Below are 22,031 nucleotides of genomic sequence, written 5' to 3'. Positions count from 1 at the left end.
GATGCCCGTCTGTGTGTGTCAGGGCCCTGCAGCCTGCGTGGCACTGCCAGGCTCCGTGCCAAAGTTCATGTGGATGGATCCCGGTGGCGTGGGCACAGGCACAGACCTGCTAGGGGAATGTGTCCTTCAAAAACTCGACTGGATTCTGGGTTAACACGTCCCTGGAAGCTAAACTTGTGGCATGACCGCAAGAGAGAGATAAGGAAGGAGAGATAGAAAGAGAGGGACACAGAGAAAGAGAGAGAGAGGGAGGGAGGCAAATGACACAAAGATGAAACAATGTAGTGAGAAGAGGGAGGAGTAGTTCAGCATTCCAATGCATTTTTTTAACGCTTGTTTTGTTTTGGCTAGACTGTTTTTTCGAATTGGCTGTGCCAATAAAGCCTATATGAATTTCAATTTGAAAGCTTGGGTAAGGTATAACACAACGTGGTTGAGAAAATAAGAGCAGTGGAAAGAAGAAGCACAACAAGCAAACAAAAAGGATGGAGTGAGGGAGATGGAGTGTGAAAGATGGAGAGAGCACTACATAGAGAAGAGGGAATGAGAGTGAGACAAACAGAGAGAGAGTGAGAGGGGGGAGGGAGAGAGAAAGAGAGAGAGAGAGAGAGAGAGAGAGAGAGAGAGGAAATGAAAATAACAGATGAAGAGAAGTGAAGCAGAAGAACAATCACAGAAGAAAGGCAGCAACAGCATCTCAGAGGAGAGTGGAAGAAAAGGAAGAGAGCGAGGGAGAGGGAGGGTGATAGAGATAGAGAGAGAGAGAGAGAGAGGAAATACAGACAGGAAGAAACAGAAAGAAAAGAGAGAGAGAGAAAGTACAGTCAGTGAGTCAGCGAAAGAGTGAGAGAGCAAGAGAGAGAGAGAGAGAGAGAGAGAGAGAGAGTGAGAGTGAGGGATGGATATTGGCGCCCTGGGAGTGGCTGCCTGTGAGTGGGGTCAAGCTCCTCTCTGCAACGGGGGCGTGGCACCTGTGCCTCCTCATCTCCATGGCAATGCGTTACGCTGAAGCGCTCTTTAATTACACTGAAGCCTGACGGGTCATGTCTCTCATGGCCCACTGCCAGCACTGACACAACACACGCAATGAGAGGATAGTTGAGAGAGACAGACAGGTTAGGACAGACAGACAGTTGAGAAAAACAGACAGACAGAGAAGATAGAAAGACAAACAGACAGGGAAAGAGGGGCTTAGACAGGCAGGCAGACAGACAGACAGACAATCAGGTGGTGAGACAGACATACAGACAATCAGGTGGTGAGACAGACAGAGACAGAGTTGGTTAGAATGAGTGCAAGGAGAGAGACAAAGATCAGATGAAAAGGAGCACACAAAACCAAGATGTGAAAAAGAGAGTGAGAGACAGACTGGGAAGGAGGCAGAGGGCAATGAAAGTGATAATAAGAAGAGTGCAAGACAAACAGAGAGAGAGAGAGAGAGAGTGTGTGTGTGTGTGTGTGTGAGGGAGAGAGAGAGAGAGAGAGAGAGAAAGAGAAGAGACGAGAGAGGGAGAGAAAAAGTGTGTGTGAGAGAAAGTGAGAGACAGAGAAGAGACAGAGAGAGGGAGAGAGAGAGTGAGAGAGTGAGGACACTGATATTTGGCTAATATGTGCATCGCCTGTGAAGGTCACATGGTATCCCATGTCACATGCTCCTCTCCTGACAATGCTGGCAGCCAGCTGGATTATGAGGACCACACACACACACACACACACACACACACCCACCCACACACCCACACACACCCACCCACCCACACAGCAGTAGTCACGCTTCACCAGCCAAATTCTGACCACTGGCACATATTAACAAAATCATCTTTACAGTAGCGCTTTGCATACAGAGGGAAAGAAGGCCCCACACACACACACACACACACACACACACACACACACACACGGTCCTGAGGGGCCTAAGCAGACTGGCTGATCATACTCAGTTAATAACACAGGACATGGTGTGGCTAGAGCAGGGTAGTGAGTCATGACTCGCACACACACACCTACACACCTTTGCTGTGCATAGGTAAACAAACTTGACATTTCGTTCACCAAACCAGCAAAAGAGCTCAATGTGGGTTTCTGCAACGTGTAAAAAAAGAAAAAAAAAAGTCTCAAGCTTTGATAAAATAGCAACCTCGGGCACAGAGGCTGGACCTGCTAACAAGAAAGCTAACACCCACGCAGGCTACAGCCAGAGGCTGGCACCTTTTAAGGCAGTAGGGAGTGAGGTTTAGAAGTGGATGCTAGCCTCTGTTGCACAGTCCAGCACATACACACATACAGAGTGTTCTGCCTTTATTCAGCAATTTATTATATTAATACTATCATATTTCAGCAATATGCTTGCCAAAATATGCAGGCTTTTCCCTTACAGACAAACTGTGTGCCCAGACGATGTATATGTGTGTATGGGTGGTTTGGAGTGTATGTGTGTATGACACCACATTGGTGGTTCACATGATTTTTTTTCTGTGCCTTTTACAAGTAGGCCAACATCTGACTCTGTGCAGAGAGTCGTATACTCATCGTTATTCACATACAAAAGTAGCTAACACCCACGTGCGCGCACACACACACACACCACACCACACCACACCACACCACACCACACCACACCACACCACACCACACCACACCACACCACACCACACCACACCACACCACACCACACACCTGCCTCTATGCTGCTGCTCCACCACCCCCCTGAGCCCCCTTGCTAGCGAGCTCCTCATCTCATCCCAATCTTGTTACCCAGCAGGCTCCTGAGAAGGATAAGCTGCGGCTGAATATTCACATGCCTGAGAGTAGGAGTCTCATCAGACAAGGTGTACAGGGAGAGGGGAAGACAGAGAGAGAGAGGGGGAGAGAGAGAAGTGAGAGGGAGGGGGGGGACACAGAGAGTGGTGAGTGGAAGATAGAGATAGAGGTGTTAAAGAAGTATAAAGTGAGTGTCGTGGGGGAGGAAATAGATGGAGAGGGATAATGAGTGAGAGAAGAAGAAAGAGAGGGTGATAGAAATAGAGAGAGAGAAATAAGTGAAATAGTGAGAGAAGGAGAGAAGGGATGAGTTAGGGAGAGTTAGAGAGTTAGAGAGAGTTAGAGAGAGTAAGAGAGAGAGTTAGAGCGAGTTAGATAGAAAGAGCGTTAGAGAGAGAGAGAGAGAGTTAGAGCGAGAGTTAAGAGAGTTAGAGAGAGAGTTAGAGAGAGAGTTAGAGCGAGAGAGAGAGATTTAGATAGAGAGAGAGTTAGAGAGAGAGCGCGAAAGCTACAACAGCTGCATCAGCAGCCCCACATCGCCGCAGAGCTCAGAGAATCCCCACACAGCAACTTCAGTCCCCCAGAATCCTACCTAATCACCCACCCATCTTCCACACATACGCTATGCTAATTCAGTTTGAGGGTGCGTGTCTGTCTGTCTGTCTCTATCAGTGTAAGTATGTTGATGTGTGTGTGTGTGTGTGCATGCGTGTATCTCTATAGGTGTGCATATGATTGTGTGGATGTATGATTGTGTGGATGTATGATTGTTTGTGTGTGTGTGTGTATGTGTGTGTGTGTGTGTGTGTGTGTGTGTGTGTGTGTGTGTGTGTGTGTGTGTGTGTGTGTGTGTGTCTCTCCATCGGTGTGAGTATGTTTGTGTGTGATCCTGCAGAATCCTACCTGATCACCCACCCATACGCTATGCTAATTCAGTAATTCAGTCAGTGTGTGCGTGTCTGTCTGTTTCTATCGGTGTGAGTATGTTGGTGTGTGTGTGTGTGTGTGTGTGTGCGCGTGTGTGTGTGCTGGCTGTCTGTCTCTCTATCGGTGTGCGTATGTGTGCGTATTTTTGTGGGTGTGTGTGTGTGTGCGTGCGTCTGTCTGTCTGTCTGTCTGCCCTTCTATCGGTGTGGGTATGTTTGTGTGTGTGTTTGTGTTGCCTACTCCATATGGATTACCAAAGGTGAGACAGCAGCCCTATTAATTATCAATGTTCGCCACCTGGCTACCTGCACGTTTTCAATCTGCTTAGAGCGTGTCTGCGTCGCTGTTTATCCGATCGGGGGGTGAGGGGGTGCAGTGGGGGGTTGCATAATGTAGCCCTTGGCAGGGTGCCAGCCTGCATAATGAACAGCAAAAACTGTGGGCCAGATGACGAGCGAGCGACACCGTGGCTAAATTAGGAGAGACAGGATCGTTCCTGCCCCCAGGCTCAAGCCCTTCTCTCACTTTCAGCTGGGGAGGGGGGAAGGGGGGGTGGCAGTCCCAGATTGACCGACTGGGAAGCGCCCCCCGCCCAAACTCCTACCGTATAAGGGCAGGGCCGTCGGTTTCCCCTTTTGCCCGTAAATGATTTCTTGAGTTTGTCCGTGTGCAGCTGAATATCTGGTGTTTGAAGTCCCTCTCCTAGCATAGATTCAAAACCCCTCTCTAGTCCTCAAAATTACACATTTATAAGCTTGAGGAACACAATCCCTTCATGGCCTGAAAAAGGGTCTGGATGTAGCTCTCCACCTTTGCAGAATAGTCCCGCAAATTAGCTCCTTGGCTAATAATGTTGTGCTAAGGTTCAATACATTTTGGTCCAGATCGCCAGTTCTGACTCAGCTAGACTAAAATGATAAACATCCACATGCTGTTAGGGAGAAACGTTTTAACACCATAGAAAGTCTCTGAAGAAAGCCATCTAGTTCATTGTAAGTAATATACTATATATACATGTATACTGACGTTTCCCCTCCCTCCTGAAGGGAATAGTTCCTTTAGTCTGTGACATACGACTCCCAGGTTGTCTGATTCTGAGTTTTTGAGACGTTGAGTCGTTGGTACACTGCAGTTTCAACGTGGAAATACTCAGCCATGGCGTTGACTGCTTATCTCCCTCATATGTTGTGTATCATATAGCGATTAGTGAATGGACACCAGATGGACGTATTAACAAGTTTAAAAACGTGACCTGCACTGGAGGGGGTCTTCGAACAAACACATGCTGCTGACGGTTCTAATCCAAACCCTCTTAGACACTGCTTCTCTGTCAACTGCACCAAATCCTGCAGGCCTCACCAGACACTGTACTTCAAGCCCCCCCATATTCCCATCAGTCAGTTCTCTTCCTCCCAGATACTGGTGTGGTCATGGTCATGGCAAAGGCTCAACAAACCTGCCATATCTGTCAAGGTCTGACATCTACTTGTCTCTATTTTTCTCCCTTCCTCTTTCTGTCCATGCGCTTTCATCTTTCTTCACCTTTCTTTTCCTCGCTTTCCTTCCCTCCATCCATCTGTCAATACGTCTGTATGTCTGTCTGTCTGTCTGTCTGTCTGTCTGTCTGTCTGTCCTCCAACCGCTCCACCGCTCCACTTCAGCTCTCCGCTGCTGCTGCTGTGGCGTCTGCACCTCGAGTGTTCTTGGCCAGCCAGCGAGACGCTCTGATACTGAATAATTTAACACATTCTTTCAGGCCCGTTGAGTTACACAGGCGCACATGCATACACGCACACACGCACACACACACACACACACACAGACACAGACACACAGACACACATACACACACTCCAGGCTCAGGAACGGGGCCTTGTATGTAAAACCCTTCAAACGTCATGGCATAATCTGGCACCCGTCCCCCCCCCCCCTCTAGAACAGAAGAGACTCTTGGAGAGATGGAGAGACAGGAACAAGATTCTCCTTCACTGACAAGCACTCCCGCACACTGGCAAATACCTCTTCATGTTCACTTCACAGCTTCCTCCTAGCTCTTATCAGGACCATGACTATGTCAGGGCAGCTTCTTTTTCTCTTTCCCAAGTAACATTTTCATTTCATCAGGCCTTTCTACCAGCTGTGTCAGAAAGCTCCGGTGTTAGACCAATGTTTGCAGAACGGGGTGGTGACAGTATGACACTGGCAGGTATCCAGGGCACGCACACACACACACACATTCTAACGGTGCCACGACAACGGCGATGCATCATTCATGAGACGGCATCATTACGGGTACGTTTGGAGTGGCGCCACCGCAGGACACCTGAGAACGTGAGCTGGCCGGAGCTGGGAGTAATTACTTTACGTCGCCCTGGGAGACGGAATTAGCCACCTCTTGTGTCTCCCTTACACAAAAAATGATGACAGAAACAAGGAGGCAGACATTAAAACAGACATACACATTTGGACTTTGAAATCGATAAAGGTAGAAAAAATGGGAACAAAAACACAGCCGAACATGCATATCTACTGACAGCAGCCATCCAAACAAGGTGTGAAAGAATAATAACGACAGACGAAAATATTATTTGAGCACACTGCCGTTATGATTGTTTGTTCGGCACTTAGGGAGCGTAGCGGAGCAGCTCCAGCTATGCCTCAATCCACAGGCCTGCCTTGGTTTCATGTATACACACAGGTGTTATTTTTCGGCGTTTGCGGTGTGTGTTAATCCCAACCTCTGCGGTGAAATCAAGGTCGTGAAGTTAAAATAACAGAGTTTTTCTGAGCTCTCTGAGCCGTGGCCTCTGGTGAGGTGAGACGAGACCCTCAAGCGTCTCTGCTGCTAACAAGAGAAATTGAAACAATTTTCTGCCCTCCTGCCCTGGCTTGCTCTGGGGTATATGTCCTAGACTAGTACCATGACAACAGCCACGCGTGCTCAGGCGTCAGACTCAAACCCCCCTCCAGCCTCCAACCCAATTTCACTACTTCCCTGTTTAAGCAGAAGAACTAAAGGCAAGCGTTAAGACATGCGTGTATCGAAAAGGTCAGAACAAAATGATTTGCCCGCTCTTCGGGCGAAAGACTGATGACTGAGAAAATTGGATTTCAAATATATTTCCTGCACTTCTACATTTTGCACTTGGTTTTATCCAAATGAACTTACAAGTACCTGCATTCATTTTATGAGTCAGTGTGATCCCTGGGTAATGAATCCATGCACTTGGTCAGGGCCATGCCCTACCAGCCGAGCTACAGGAATGAACATTCACAACAACAACAGCATAGGCATTAATAAGCGTGTTGACCTTTAGTGACTGTGTAACCGTATGTATACAATGTAAAGCAATAAGGAACTGAAAGGTGCCTGAATGAATCCTCTGTTATCAGTACAGTTACCGAGGGTAACCCGAGAGTAGCAGTCTATATAATATGAAGTATGCACATTCTACTTGTACAACATGTGCAAATGCAACTGCACATAAAACACTGCCCAGGTTTTACTAGCTAGAAGGCCAATTTTGCCATCTGCAGTACTTCACTAGTTTTATGAGCTCCTGAGGCAAGTGAATGAAGCACACCTGTCTAATGGACACACATATGCTATGGGACACATGCCCATGTCTACGCCTGACTGGGTGTTATACCTGTTATATCAGTGGCTTCTGGTTTAATGGGAAGGGGAGGGGGATAAACAAGGATGAAACAAAACCTCAAACTAAACGTCAAGCCTGAGGTATGAAATGAGAGTGGAAGTGGAAGTAAGCTGAACGCAGGCTTAGATGGAATTAGCTGCTCAACATCATCATTAATGATAAGTTCCTGGGATCATTACCTCTTAATTTATTAGTGAAATAAAGCACCCCCGTGGGTATGCTCATGTTATGGCCCATGTGATGTGGTGAAACACTATTTCAGTAAACGAGCGATAATAAAAGGTGAAAAAGCGCATAGCCATATTATAGCCTGCTGATGGGAATATATTAAATGGATGCCCTCAGGCTTAATTACAATAAAGAAGAAAAGAATCCAGATTTTCTTGTGGAAATGTACTAATAACTACACTTTTAGGTGTGCATCAGACCAAATAATCAGCTGTAATTACTTCTGTGAACATGTGAACTAAGGCAGACGGCCCCTTTGTGTTGCCGCCTGACTCCTCGCAGGTGGGAGAGAGAATACGACTCATCCATTCCGCAGAGAACTACTTGCGTCACCTAGGCAACGGTTCGAAACAGGTGAGAGCTGAGCTCTCTCATTAACCTGGTTGGTCACGCTCGGCCCGACACGTTCATTTTTTACCAGCACGGAACTTTCATTCTCATTCGCTCGCTCTCGTGCTCCTCTAGACAACACGTCTCAGGCGACACACGTTTGTGTTTTATTCATGTCATCCGACGCTGAGGAATCCTGACAGTCCTTTATTCATCTAAAACCGTTATGCCTTTTTGTCTGCCGTCTTCAAAGGAATCACTTCGTGGCACCGAGAGCCCAACATGACAAATCGGATTAATGAAAAAAATAAATGCGTGAAAAGTGTAGCATTAGAACATAGGACACAGACTCACTTTTCAATTAAAGGCGATTCTATGTTTTGTAGACAAAACAGGTCTTTCATGTTTTTTTTCTCAGTAGGTAGACCTCTCAGCTCTTTGAGACAATTAAACTAGGACTATTTTGAAGACACCCACTCTCTTTTTCCATGTGAGCTCACAGACACACAATCTCTCACACACATACCACTTAACCATTTAGTTTCTCTGTATTAGTGACACTCAAGGGACTTTCGGAGATAATGCTCTCTTACACTCACACACACACACACCACTCTCTTTCCGTTATCTAATGGTTGCTATCAATGGAAGCACTGAGAATGGGGTATATCTGTACAGACAGGTACTCTCACTCACTTCCCTACACACACACACACACACACACACACACACACATACACACACACATCCGCTCTGGCTCCGAAAGGGATCATGCCATGTGATACCTGCCCACTAGAAGATGCAGGCAAAAGATGGGTAAAGGGGGGAGATAACATTAGTTCAACCCAGACCTCTATCTCTCTCAGGACTAGAAGAGAAAGGAGACCCCCCCCCCCCCCCTCCATCCCCCAAAACCACCCCATTGCAAACACACTTAAACTCAGCTCCATTTATCATGTACTTCAAGTGAACAAAATGCCAGGCCTTGATTGGAAACCGGACAATGAGCACACTGTGCGGCGCACTTAATCGCATCAAATTGAATTAGCTTTCATTACTGGGCCTGCCTTCCCTTTCTGCATGAAGCATTTAAAACACTCTGACCTCGCCCCGTGAGCACAGAGGCCTCTCTCAGTGCATCTAATCACATTTGCGGAACTGATGGGGTCTTTCCCAGCATGGATAAACTCAAAACGCAAACAACGTAGGTACACACGTGAGATGAAACAAACACGCACACATACACAAAGACACTTCAGTATCCACAGAAAACGTCCGGACTGGGCAGGGAACGTTCCTATTTCATCTATAAGCAAGTCACCACCTTGCATCACCACTGAGCTGTCATTACCCTGTATCCAGGGGCCTCAGCCACCATCTTCAGTGGTAGTTCATACTGAGCCAAGCACAATCCCAGCAAATCAGCATGTTGCTTCGTGGAACACGGAATGGAGGTGCATAATGTGACTGGCTGTAAGCTAAATTACCAACGTTTTACCAGACTTGCCTTTAAATGACTTAAATGTTTTTGTGTACAGGTCTGTTGGTGAGGAAGCAACAGCAGCACCTTCAAGGATATGAAACTTATTGGAACGAGGTACACAACCAACAAAAGCAAAGCGTAAGGGCCGAAGATGTTGATAAGTGATGAGTTGCAGTAATGGCCTACCCTAATCCCTGTAATGCAGTGGCAGTGTGGGAGAGGCTGGATTTCGTGTCTGGTAATTTCAAGTTGGTGTCTTTTCTGCTTTCTGCTTATCAGCCCAAAATATTATTTCAAATACTTGAACACTTAATATGTCGAGTCCTTGGGAGAACTGTCAGGTATGGATAAAGATGCCAACCTAACCCCCCAAAGCCTTCAGTGAGTCCCCGGAGTGGAGTTAGCAGGTAACCGGTGACTCAGATCCTGTTTCCTCTTTCTGCAGTTGATTGAGTCAGCCTAAAGCCCATAGGAACAGAAGTCCCCTGTGCCACTGGGGTTCATGTTAAACCATTAGCCAGACTGAATTAATCAAACCCAGCATGCTCTCACCAGTGTGTGCACGCTCTCGCTCTCTCTCCTTCTCTCTCTGTGCGTCTCGCTCTCTCTCCTTCATTAGCATCTATAGCAGACAGACCGTGCAGCAGAGCAACACAACCAAGGCAGCCACAGGCTGTCAGCTGCACGGTGTGCAAGAAGGAACTTGAGATGTAGGCTACCATGTCAAGGAGATTGAGAGATTAGTGGATTGAACGAGTGCGGGCAGATTACGGTGATGATGGAGATGAAGACAATCAGGAAGATGGACATAGAAATGCTTACATTTATGACATATGAATAGAGCTATGGGGGGGGGGGGGGGGGGGGGGGGGGGGGGGGCACTGTAGTTATGGGCATTCATCTCAACAAGCAGAAGTGCATTCTGGTGAGCATTGAAAATCAAACCTACTTCAGGGAAACTCACAGAATACACCCTCTAAATATTCTCACTCTCTCTTCCACACGAAGGCAAGGTGTTGATAGTTAAGCAAAAGATTCCAACCGCTGACATCTACACGTGGCTGCATCAAAAAATACAGTCTTAAAAAGTGAAAGTGCAGGATATAAAAAATTGTTGTGAGCGTACTCACTTGTACATAGGTAGGATATTTGAAATGTATGCACACAAAGTCATTTCACTCCAACAAAAACAGGACTATTAATTAAACAAGCGCTATGACAGATAATCACTGCATATTATTACGAATCATTGCTTGAGAATATCCAAACGAAGGTACACGTCAGTCATGCCTTTACTCTATGCCTTTTGGGAAGAATGATTGACGTAAAAGAGCAGAGTCTTTTCAGTAGGCAGGTTCTGATCTCCAAACGCACAGGTAGATTTGTCCACATATCGCATAATGGATTCGCTGTCATCTTTTCCTTTCACAAACTGAGCTTTTACACCTTTAGATCCCCCTCCTACCATGCTACTGTTTTGAAGGTTAGTTCATAGGAGATACAGAAATGAGCAAAAATAAAAAGTGTTTGCATGCGTATAGCATTTCAAGCTTGTCAACCCGGTATGAAAACCAAAACAAACTTCACAGGGTGCCCGAACTTAAGCACAATCTCTCTTAATGAACACTAGGTTATATGTCTGCATCTCTCGTCTCGTTTGTCAAACGTGGATAAGAGAATGGAAAGAGTTGATAATATACTTAAAGAGCTAAAATATTAGCTTTAAAAAAAAGTACTGTTGTTGTAACTATCCTGTCAGATTGCAGTTGCACTTGGAGAGGTAAACACGCACCTGTGACAATTTTTCAGAAGTGGCCACCCCTGAAATGTACCAAAATCCTGGAATGTCCCCACAGGCCGACTTGAGAGAATTTCACAAACATGATTAACATTAACACTCGTCACAACTCGCCTCTTTCTACCTGTATACAGACTTGCCCCAGCCAGATTAGTATTTTGGCGTAGAGCACAACAATGGAATAAAACGTAACGATCTATGCTGAATCACCACCATGAGGTCTAAATCACTCTAGTGTGCCACAGACCGTATAATTTAAAACAGATCTAGGGAATTTCTTACATTGTCATTGTTTTTCATTGGTTTTGTCTCTAAATGTTGTGTAACATGCAGTCGTTTTTCGCCTGCAATGTAAACCAAAATCCCCTTTATTTTGTGTGAAACAGTTTGAAAGAGATTGTACATAAGAATGTGTATATACTCATAATCAAGTAACAGTGCAAAAAACCTTCTGGTTACAGGAGCTACTCCGCAGAGTCTTCCGTATCGCTGATTCAAAAGACTAGCGTTCACGACAAAGGTAGACTCAGACACCGAGCCACCAGTCAGTGCCTTATCAGTTCTGTGATTCAATGAATATTTCAGCAGTCAGCACAAATCAAGCGAAACCTACAACAGACAACGTACCTCACTAATGATACGAATCTATTATTTCCATCAGACACAAATGAATAGCCCATCTACTATTGCTAAAGCCAAGCCTAGTGGATATATCACCGTGCCCCCGCCCCGTACCCCCGTGGTGAGGATACCTTACCTTTGGAATTGCTGAATGCGGTGTACCAGGACAGCGATATAAGTCCGCATAGTCCAAACAATAAGACCGTTAGGAAGGTGCCATTTCTGAGCCTCATCTCCGGATCACCGGGATCATGTCCGAGCCGAACGCGGGGCTGGTGGCTGTTACGCAGCGGTCGTTTACGGTGCGACCAGGAGCGAGTACTTCACGCCAGGCGCAGGAAAGCAGGAGCGCTGTGTTTGTTATTGCGCGGAGATAGCGGCTCTCATTCGCGCAGAGGCTGTGAGGAGGAGGTAAGTGGAGGGGGCAGGGCCGGCTCGTGGCATAGGCGAACTAGGCGGTGTCCTAGGGTCCCGTAGCTACCCAGGGGGGGCCCACGTGCTATTCTTTATTTACATTTTTAGTTCGGAATTCGCTTTCTGCATGTAGCATCTAGTGGCAGACCGAGTTTTTTTCTCTCTTTTTTTCTATTTATCTTTTGTGAAAGTAAAAAACAGTTAAGGGGGTTGGGGGTATCCCCAGAGATATTTTTCTTACTGTTCCAGCATTTAAACACCGACTTTCGAAGCATTTTTCTACAAAAATGAGCAAGTTAACATGGAGGCATGGTTTAAATGTTGCCACAGTTTCTTACATAACCTACCTTTTTTAAAGCAATGTAACAGCCCACAACAAAAGAAGCTTATTATCAAAGCAATGGTACTAGAGCACATAAATCCTTTAAATCATGTATTGGACAATAGCGGCAAAGCGTTATGGGGGCAGCATAATGGCCAGAGTGAAGTAAATTATATAGCCTAATTACCCTGCTTAGCATTACCTTCGGGGTACCTAAAAAAAACCAGGACGTGATAATGTAGATACGTAGGCCTGAAGCATAGATCTATGTCTATGGGCCTGAAGTACCAGCTGAGAAGACCGTGGACGAGGATGTCCCGATAGATCAGGCCTGCTTCACATAAATGAAGGTTTTGATTGTGAACATTGACACAACTGGAGACCAGCTGAGTCCTAAGTGATTTATGGGTGGAATTAAATTGTTGTCTTTTTAAAAGCTATGTCCGTTGTGTACGTCTTTATTAATGTAACATGTGGTATGATTATTTAGATGTGCATAGCTGTTTGGATAGGGCGAAGCAATTCTCTCTGTTTAGAATGGTTTTGCATAGCAGCCTTTACAGCACGGTGTCAAAATACTAACAAGCAAGAAGCATTATTTAATAATCCACAAATACTTGACCTAACCAGTATTTTTTTTTTTTTTTATTTGTAATTATTTATTTAACTTGATAGCATTCATGCTATGTGCGGTGCCCCCTGGATGGGGACCCCCAGCAAAAAGCTCACCTGGAGCTCCAGACATGCTAGGGCCAACCTTGGGAGGGGGCAACAGCAGGGTGGTGGGGCTTTTTTTCATTTCTCCTGGGGTAGAGAGGCATGCATTAAGCGTGTGAGTGGGCGGTGGGAATGTGTGAGCCAGCAGCACAGAGCTCATTTTCATATTCCGCCCATTCACCGGGTGGCCTAGCTGGGCCGCGGTGCAGATGCTCCTCCATCCGGTCGGATGTGAAGCACGTGGAGTCATCGCATCACATGGAGTCGTCTCATCACGGGAGTCGCACGTCATCAGGCACTCTCAGCAGCAGATTTGGACTTATTATCCCCCCCAGACATCTCCAAACGTCCATCTATTGTCAGCAGTTCATTTGACTTCATAGGGCCGCATAAGCTGCACACATCAAATTGCCATACGTATGATAACACAGCTTCCAGCTGAGCACGACAGGTGGTCATTTCATGGTCTCATGCTTTCATGACACTACATTACCTGGTTCATAGTCTAAACTATGGTACCAATCGACAATACATGACCAATCCCAGAGGAATAGAAGGTTCAGTTTTCGTATACAGCGCTCAAAACCAGCTGTATGCCACAAAAATGCAGGTCAGTGCACATCAAAATGGCCAGATCGATGACCATGCTCAGTGTTCATCAATCTGCTGCTTGCAGTGCTTCCTGTCAAGACTCACACATACCAGTTTAAAATTAAACTTTCAGGTTTCCATTCGAAATCAGACAATGGAAGGTAAAGATCGATTGGCTGATGCTCTCTCAGCCCATCCATCTCTCCTCTTTGTACACCAGGAGCTCCTCGACCACTCATCAAAATTGACACTTCTTCCCTGAAATCTCTCACTACCCCCCAAAGAAATGTTGAGAATAAATGGTCTTCTCTAGAAGATAGGGTTTTTTCACCGATTGTGTTATTGTGTGAACACAGAGCAACCAATCTAATGCTGAACTTACAAAAAAGTAAAGAAAGACTGTATGCATGTAGAGCACAAGCCAATATTAATATGAACATATAATGAGAAAATAAACTACTCATATTAAGAGTGGCGATAAAATGCAAACAGGCAAGAGTTGTTGATCATTATAGGTCATGGGTTTCATCAGTTTCTTTGGAGAAATGTCAACAAAAAAGCTTCTGGGTTAAGAATCAATTTATGTCATAATATTTGAATGCAGTGTGTTAGACATGGCAACTTAGCCCCTTCTTTCCTACTGACTAAAATTTGCCTCATACTTGGATCCCTCTAGGTCTTTAAGCATTTAGGCTATTGGTGGCAAGCCAGCCCCATAAAATGCCCATATTTATGCTATACTACACTCTTGAACAAATTCCTATAGGCCTACAGGGCCCCATTGTAGTATCAAACATGTCCCCTATGTCACCGTCAAATGTCTGTCTTTCTTTTAAGGGACGTGGTGGTGGACTCGCTTACACACCTATAACATCGTTTTCATTGGCTTCATCAAAAACAGTCCCCATCATCACTCTGTCACATACGAATATCCAGCAGTCAGTAGACGAATTACATGAGTACACGAATTTATGTACAGAGTCTGCCATCTAGCGGTGAAAACTTTTTTTTTTACACGCAGCTGAAGTTTTTCCTGGTTGTCATATTATGGACTGGGGAACAATTTGGAGGTGGCAATAAAGAAAATACTACTCTATCCTGAGTGATACATCACAGTTATCGCCTAGATTTTTAAAGGAAAGATGACATAGACCTCCTCCTATCGTTGTCCAAACATACACAGTCCTGAAGTGAAGCCACATACAGCAAAAATCTAAATTATTACATAAATATTCCACTCCTAATTTCACTCCCTCCAGAATGTAGCCTTGCCCAACTAAACAACATAGAGAAAAGGGCTGTGACCCTTTTGATTGGTTCTCTTGTTTAAATTAGGACCGCCTATCCTCTGCCAATACAAAACTAAACGAAAAAGTAATACAATATATAAATCTAAGTTACATAACTTTGATGAAGTAATTAAATATTTACAGCGCAATTGGTAGTAGGCTACCTTTTACATTAAAAAATGAACCTTCCAACTTTACTCCCAAGTCATGGAAATGTGGTCCAATTGTCAACCGAGAATCCGCATCCAAACATTCGTCCTCTCAGGACAACACCAAAATAGACAAAAGCAAACGCTTAACTCAGTTATCTTGGTTAGGCCAGCTATTTTTTGTCTTTAATGCTTATCTATTCTATACCCTACTGTTGCCTGGATTTGTACCGTCCTTTCAGAATGTTCGGATGCCTCGTTGTTTTTCTGCGATAGCCTATTTACAGCATATATAATATTATCTAAAATCCATTTCACCGTGGGGCACAATTAAATGTTACGTGGTTCAGGCAAAGTTTGTTTCACTTCTGGTAAGTTTGAGTCTCTTCGAGAACCTTCATGAACACTAGAGACAGGCGAAAGGGCGCATAACACAAACAAAAGATCTCATGATTTGACATGAGTCACAATCAGATGACACGGTCTGCCCGAATGAGGTAGCCCAGCCTACTTATTGCCCTCTTTAAATCCACGTGTCGGTGATGTGATTACGCAAAGCTCAGAATGACTAGCAGTTTATTAACCTACTTGTTACATCAGCCAGTTTTAGGTCTATAGCCATTATCTATCTTAACTCTTAACATTTAAACGTTAAAAAGAGGGCAATAATTTAGAGGGGCCGATTCAATTTTGTAGACGAATGTAGCTTATTCTTCTTCAAGAGAGTTCTATCTGACTTATGAGTGTATCCTTAACTTGCCATACTCCTTCGCTCAAGACAAAGGTGGAAAATCCGATGCTGCCAAACGTTTAATTATTACACAGTTTGAATACTCAACAGACCAGAGAGAAAATTGTGGTGGAGCTTCACCTATAAGCCTAGTGACAAATACAGTGACTGCTTAATGATACGTAATATTATAGTGACACAGTAGCCTTCTCTCAGAGATCAAGATTCACAAAATGTATGTCTCTAATCACAGCACTATATTGACGTTTTGCTGGACGTTCTATATTATTAATGGTGGGACTTTCCCTCGGGCTGTCTTACGTAGCCCTATCGATATCAGGTTGACCTCATCCCAGGTTGTGCCATCCTTACTTTAGACAAATTTCACTTAGGATATACAGCGTTGCATAGCCTACTGCAGAGCGCTAGCGCGCATGCACTAACTAAACCAGTGGAGTTGGGCTCAGTTAGAAATATGGTTACAAGGCAGGCCTGCATTCCAACAAAATCAGCGTGTTACTTGAATAATAGGTGAGCGGGGGAAATCCCCAGCGTGGAAAGTGCCGTGTCACTGCTCGCCCATCAAGTCTCCTTCATGACGCCCCACCCCAATGTTTACAGTTGCATGGTACTACTTGGTATCGTATCTATCCAGACTACAGTACAATAGCATTGGGCTAGGCGTGTCCACTCTTCCAACGGACTTCCCCTTCTGTCAAAAGACTCTTATTGCTTTGACTCTGTAAAGTAGGAGTGGCGTTCTACCTATAAATGCTGTAGCTGACGCTTGAGGTCTCCAGCCCGGATATCGAGTCCAAGCTAAGAGATCTGCGGAGGGGCTATCGAAGGTAAAACCCTATTCCAGACTGCGCCAAACCAGATTTCGGCAAGCATCTGAAAGTCACCAAGACGCGACCATGTCGATGACCGTGAAAGCCTACTTGTTGGGCAAAGAGGACTGTCATAAAGAGATTCGACGCTTTGCCATTGACCAGGACGTGTCCACGAGTTTTGAGTATTTGAAAGGAAAGGTTGTCGATGTTTTCGGAAATCTGCGCAATGTCCCCTTCCAAATGTTCTACAAAGGTAAACAACGCAATCATTTCTCTCTTACGCAGGCCTATTGATAGCTAAGATTTGATGTTGTATGTTATTGCATGCATTTGTGAATTGTATGGCTGGTGTTTACAAAATTATTTATAAAATAAACTCGTCCACTGCTGGACATGAGCTTGTCACAGCATAGCATTCGACCTAAGCAATAGAAGAATTAGCTAGACTGTCACGGGATATGATGACGCAGTAAAATAAAATGTTACCGGTTACTCTTAGATATGGGCAATTGCTTTCAGTGGTAATGTTTTTCAACAATACAAAGACTTTGTATACGTAAGTTTGTCAAAAAAGTATAAAGTTTTCTTAGTAGTGAGAAGTTCTTGTTTACATATTGAGCTAGAGATCTTTGCCCGAGAAGGCTTGGAGTTGCGGAAGTGTATTCGAATGTTGATTACTGGTGCCTTCGTCATAACATGGGCCTACTTCTGCTTATGCAATGGATGTTTGAATACATGCACAACAAAACAGATCTAGACGCGTAATCGTCCGTCCATTAAATATAAATAAAAACTGTATTCTTGATGCTCGTTAACTTATTTTTGAGCGCATGCGCATATGTGAATTTAATTTCGGTTTAATTTGGTTCTCTCGTTGGAAGCGTTACTGAAAAAAAAAACACCGTCGAGTGAAAATACACAGGACATGATAATGAAAATCAAATGAAACATATATATACAGTGCAAATGTTACAATGACAATCATAACAATAACTGTGTATGCAGTACATGTTAATCTTTCATTCTGTCAACAGATGAGGACGAAGACACGATTGCTTTTTCTTCTGATGATGAACTCATCATGGGGCTTACAGGAGTGAAGAACGGGACTTTCCGTCTCTTCATCAAGGGTGAGTGTACTAGTTTAAACTTCAAAGGCATTATGATGTAATTTAATCTACCTTGGCTTCCTTTTAACACATACTGCCACCATTTATTTTTATGTTTATTTACGTTTCTGCTACTTACTATAGGCTTCTTATTAACTCATAATACAAAACCTTTTTTCCCTTCTCTTTGCCTCCTTTAGAGAGGAGAGAGCACAAAAAAGACAGGGAGTTTCCTCACTGCGTCTTCCCAGGATTCCCTTTCCCCCCTCCGCCCGGAGCCCCCCACATGCCCCCTGGACCCCCTCATGAGGGTCCCCCCGGACCCCCCCATGCTGGTCCTCCTGGATCCCCCCACATGCCTCCCGGACCGCCTCACGGTGGCCCTCATCACGGTGGCCCTCATCAGGGTGGCCCTCATCACCCTCACATGATGCACCCAGGAGTGACATGTGACGGATGTGAGGGTCCAGTGGTCGGGACCCGCTTTAAGTGCACGGTCTGCCCTGACTATGACCTGTGTCCCTCCTGCCAGGCCAAGGGCCTTCACAAGGAGCACCCCCTGCTTCCCATCTGGCACCCACTGAACAACATGTTTGAGGTGAGCTCATACCCCTAAGCCCCTTTGTGTCCTCATTAACAAATAAGGGGATTCAAAAGGATCCTTTAAGTACAATAGCTGTTCATTTGTAGCTGCGTGGTCAAGATTAAAGTATTTCCATTAGCTAATCTCATGTTAGTCTAGTTACAAAAAAACATTAAAAAAACATGCCATGATATGAATCTGATGATACGATTCTTATAATGACTGAATTCAGGCCATGTTTTGATTAAAATTATAAAAATGTATTAAGACCCTGATGTTAATCAGATTCATATTAGGAAGTGCTTCTACTGCCTGCAGAGGTAGACTCCTTCAAAAATGCCATTTTGGAGGGCTGACACGAACCACTCCCAACTTTGAAACAAGCCTGTCTCTTTTTCACAATCCACAGTGGTTCCCTCGTGGGAAGTGGATGAGAAAGATGAGGCACTGTATGTGGGCTGGAGCTCAGGCTCAGGCTCAATCCCAGAATCAGGACCAGAACCAGCAGGGTAAATGTGGATCCAGGCCCCCCTCTCAGCAAGGCCCTGAGGCTGCAGCTGAGGACCCCACTCAGTCAGGTTAGTGTCAACGACAACCAAACTAGCACTATAACAACAAAACCATCAGTGAGTCAACAACAACAACAAAACTAACGCTGTCATAACAAAACCATTAGTGAGTGTGTCATTACAAACATCACATTTGAATATCTGATGAGGACAGTGTAAGCACAAAACATATTAGCCTCCTATATTTATTGTGCTAGAATCTAAATAATAAATATATTAAAATATCAACTGAATAGAATATTAAAAGCCAGTGCCATCTCTTATTTGTACCTTCCTCTCTCTCACCAGAAGGTACCTCAAATGCCACCCAGGCCAATGTGGAATACCTGAAGAGCATCGGAGAAGGAGTAGCTGCCATGCTTAGTCCCCTGGGTAAGCGCCTGGCCTGGTGCCAGTTTACTCTCATTCTTGTCATGCTATTCTACATGCTACTCTGCTAGTCACACCTGATATGTAACGTATTAAACATTTCAACAAGAAACAAGTAAAAATACTTCTCCAGAATATGTACGATGCAATATCACTAAGACTATTAACCATTAGTGTCTGTAACAGACATCTGCTACATCTCATCAGTATTAGGATCTAGCTATATGAGATCTAACTATGGCTGGTACTTGGCAGGCATAGATGTTGACATTGATGTGGAGCACGAGGGGAGTAGGTCCAAAGTGAACCCCACACCGCCTCCGTCCGGAGGTCCTTCTAGCAACCAGAGCGACGGCAGCTCGGGGGCAAGTGGGAAGCCAGTGGGAAGGGGAACAGGAGGAGGGCCGGGCAGCCACAGCAGTGTCAGCAGCACCAGTGAGGGAGCAAAGGTATGTGTGCTTTATATTACTCTTTTTGGATATTATGCTAGCCAACTTTTGGGGGTCACAGCAGCTGCTTGATTCTTAATCTCGTGTTCACTCACAGGATATACTGTCATTTCTTACAGGGGGAAAAGGTATTGGTGCTTAATATTCCTCTGACTTGTCTCCTACTGAGTGTCCACTCCTGTTAAATACCAACCCTGCTGTACCCCTGCACACTCTCTGGACACAATAGCCTCACATGAGTGTGATCAAGTCAGACACCCAATTAATTGCAGAGCTGAAATGCTAAGATTAGAATATGTAGATGAGTCACATTCCATTAATTTGTAGGTTACTGAATGTGCGATTCAAAGACATGAAAGAGTTTCGTTGCTATAATTAGGATGACTGCTCATTTTGTAATTTGAGTAGAAACACTTTATTGGATTCATAGAATTTAAATTGCCATCTTGCCGTGCCCCCTTTTCAGCTACTTGACTTGGATCCAATTACTCGCGAGGCTTCTCATTTATAAAACCCCCCCAAAAAAAGCCTTTGAATGCTTCTAAAAAAGGCCCAGTTTGAATGCCAGGCTCCTGACCTTTTCCCTGCAGGCTCAGAAGGAGCAGGGCAGTGATGAGGAGTGGACCCACCTGAGCTCCAAAGAGGTGGACCCTTCTACCGGGGAGCTCCAGTCCCTGCGCCTGGGCGAGGAGGCAGAGGAAGGGCCAGAGGAACCTCGGCCACTCAGCACCAGCTCCTCTTCGTCCCAGGGGCCGTCCCAGGGGCCCACGGGCCTGCGTGAAGCTGCCCTCTACCCACACCTACCACAAGGTATTCCAGATTAAGCATATTTATATCTGTAAATACACAGGCAAAACAGGAATTACTGGGTTTATGTAGGTGTGTAGTGAGGGGTGATTATTACAAAGTCTGAGGTCACAAAGTATATGGTTAGAAGTTATCTTTTGTAGGAAATTCTTTCTAACAGTGTAACTGTACATTCTGTACAAAACAAAGTGCTTTGGGCTCCATATGAGTAGTGTTTCTGTCTACAGCATACAATTATTATTGTGTAATTGTATGTGTCTTGTGTATTATTGTGTTGGGTTGGTCTATTACCAAGAATGTAAGAAGCAATAACTACTAGTTATAGCTAACATTTTGTGCTCTACAACTATTTGGCAACTATATTCTCACATACCAAACAAATTCCAAAACAAGTGCATTTTGTAACATACGATAAAATGAGACGCCTCCTCTCCTCTGCGCAGACGCCGACCCGCGGCTGGTGGAGTCCCTGTCCCAGATGCTCTCCATGGGCTTCACAGACGACGGCGGCTGGCTGACGAGGCTCCTCACCACCAAGAACTTCGACATCGGAGTGGCCCTGGACACCATCCATTACTCCAAGGGTCCCCCGAAGTAGAAGCACAAACACAGCGGGGCACAACAGAGACGACCATGGTCACGTCTACTGCCCAGATAACCCAGACCTTGAGCATTACTCAACTACTCTATCCACTCTGCCTTCCCTTGTAGGTGTAGCCATTTCCTGTCATATTACTGGCAGTATGAGCAACTCAGGCAAATCAAGCAATCATTAACTTTGATACAAATTAAACAGCTTTTGCTTTCATAAGATTTTGAATGAAGATATATTCTTCTATCTGAGACAGTTGTCATTGACTATGAGTACTACGTGTTACTAACATTACTGGTGTGCAGGTTATTCATATAATGGAATTTATACAGTTTTACTCACTGCCAATACAACAGATATATTTTACCAATTAGATGTAAGCAAATTAGTGGTTAATGCACTTGTTCGTACAAAATGTATGACACTTGTTATTGGTTTGTTCTGACCCTGTGTTAATATTGTCAGTCAAAATGTATGGATTCATGTCTATGTTTTCTTAAATCAAATGAAAACTAGGTTATCATTGGTGTCCTCTGTTACCATGACGTTTTTGCCCTGTCTGACCAAAATAAAATTCTTCTGCAAAATCAGAAAATCCTTTTCCTGTCATCCTTCTAATATAAGTAGTAGTATGGTCTTTCATTTATAAAGGAAACGACACATTGTAGTGCGTTTTAGGTGTTTTTTTATTATTTTTTTTAT

At 44.7% G+C, this 22,031-nt stretch overlaps 2 protein-coding genes across 4 annotated transcripts in view; one reads left to right on the top strand and one right to left on the bottom strand.

The window, feature by feature from the left end:
* Positions 1-12,170, bottom strand: part of mgat4b (alpha-1,3-mannosyl-glycoprotein 4-beta-N-acetylglucosaminyltransferase B) — a 112,214-nt gene extending 100,044 nt beyond the window's left edge. For both annotated transcript variants that reach the window (XM_080841342.1, XM_080841343.1), the window contains exon 1: positions 11,943-12,170. In XM_080841342.1, coding sequence (XP_080697468.1) covers positions 11,943-12,039 — 97 coding nt within the window. In that variant the 5' untranslated portion in view covers positions 12,040-12,170. The remainder of the gene's footprint in view (positions 1-11,942) is intronic.
* Positions 12,171-16,635: 4,465 nt separating this feature from the next.
* Positions 16,636-21,478, top strand: sqstm1 (sequestosome 1). 2 transcript variants are annotated; one of them, XM_080841247.1, is made up of 8 exons: positions 16,636-17,104; positions 17,886-17,981; positions 18,161-18,558; positions 18,953-19,121; positions 19,404-19,484; positions 19,737-19,930; positions 20,521-20,740; positions 21,181-21,478. In XM_080841247.1, the coding sequence occupies exons 1-8, from the start codon at positions 16,936-16,938 to the stop codon at positions 21,333-21,335; spliced, it is 1,482 nt and encodes a 493-aa protein (XP_080697373.1). In that variant the 5' UTR covers positions 16,636-16,935; the 3' UTR covers positions 21,336-21,478. The 2 variants fall into 2 exon arrangements, with proteins under 2 accessions (XP_080697373.1, XP_080697372.1); XM_080841246.1 differs by having other exon boundaries at positions 16,639-17,104; positions 19,401-19,484.
* Positions 21,479-22,031: the final 553 nt, after the last annotated feature.

The sequence above is a fragment of the Sprattus sprattus genome (assembly GCF_963457725.1).
Source record: "Sprattus sprattus genome assembly, chromosome: 6".
NCBI lineage: Eukaryota > Metazoa > Chordata > Actinopteri > Clupeiformes > Clupeidae > Sprattus > Sprattus sprattus.
This window is presented reverse-complemented; position numbering and strand designations above follow the sequence as displayed.

Bases quoted from the DNA above. Each gene is read 5' to 3' on its own strand.
- sqstm1 (XM_080841246.1), top strand. From the start codon at position 16,936: ATGTCGATGACCGTGAAAGCCTACTTGTTGGGCAAAGAGGACTGTCAT. The intron at 19,485-19,736 runs GTAAGCGCCTGG...GGTACTTGGCAG, and splicing joins TGCCATGCTTAGTCCCCTGG to GCATAGATGTTGACATTGAT. The intron at 19,931-20,520 runs GTATGTGTGCTT...TTTTCCCTGCAG, and splicing joins GCACCAGTGAGGGAGCAAAG to GCTCAGAAGGAGCAGGGCAG.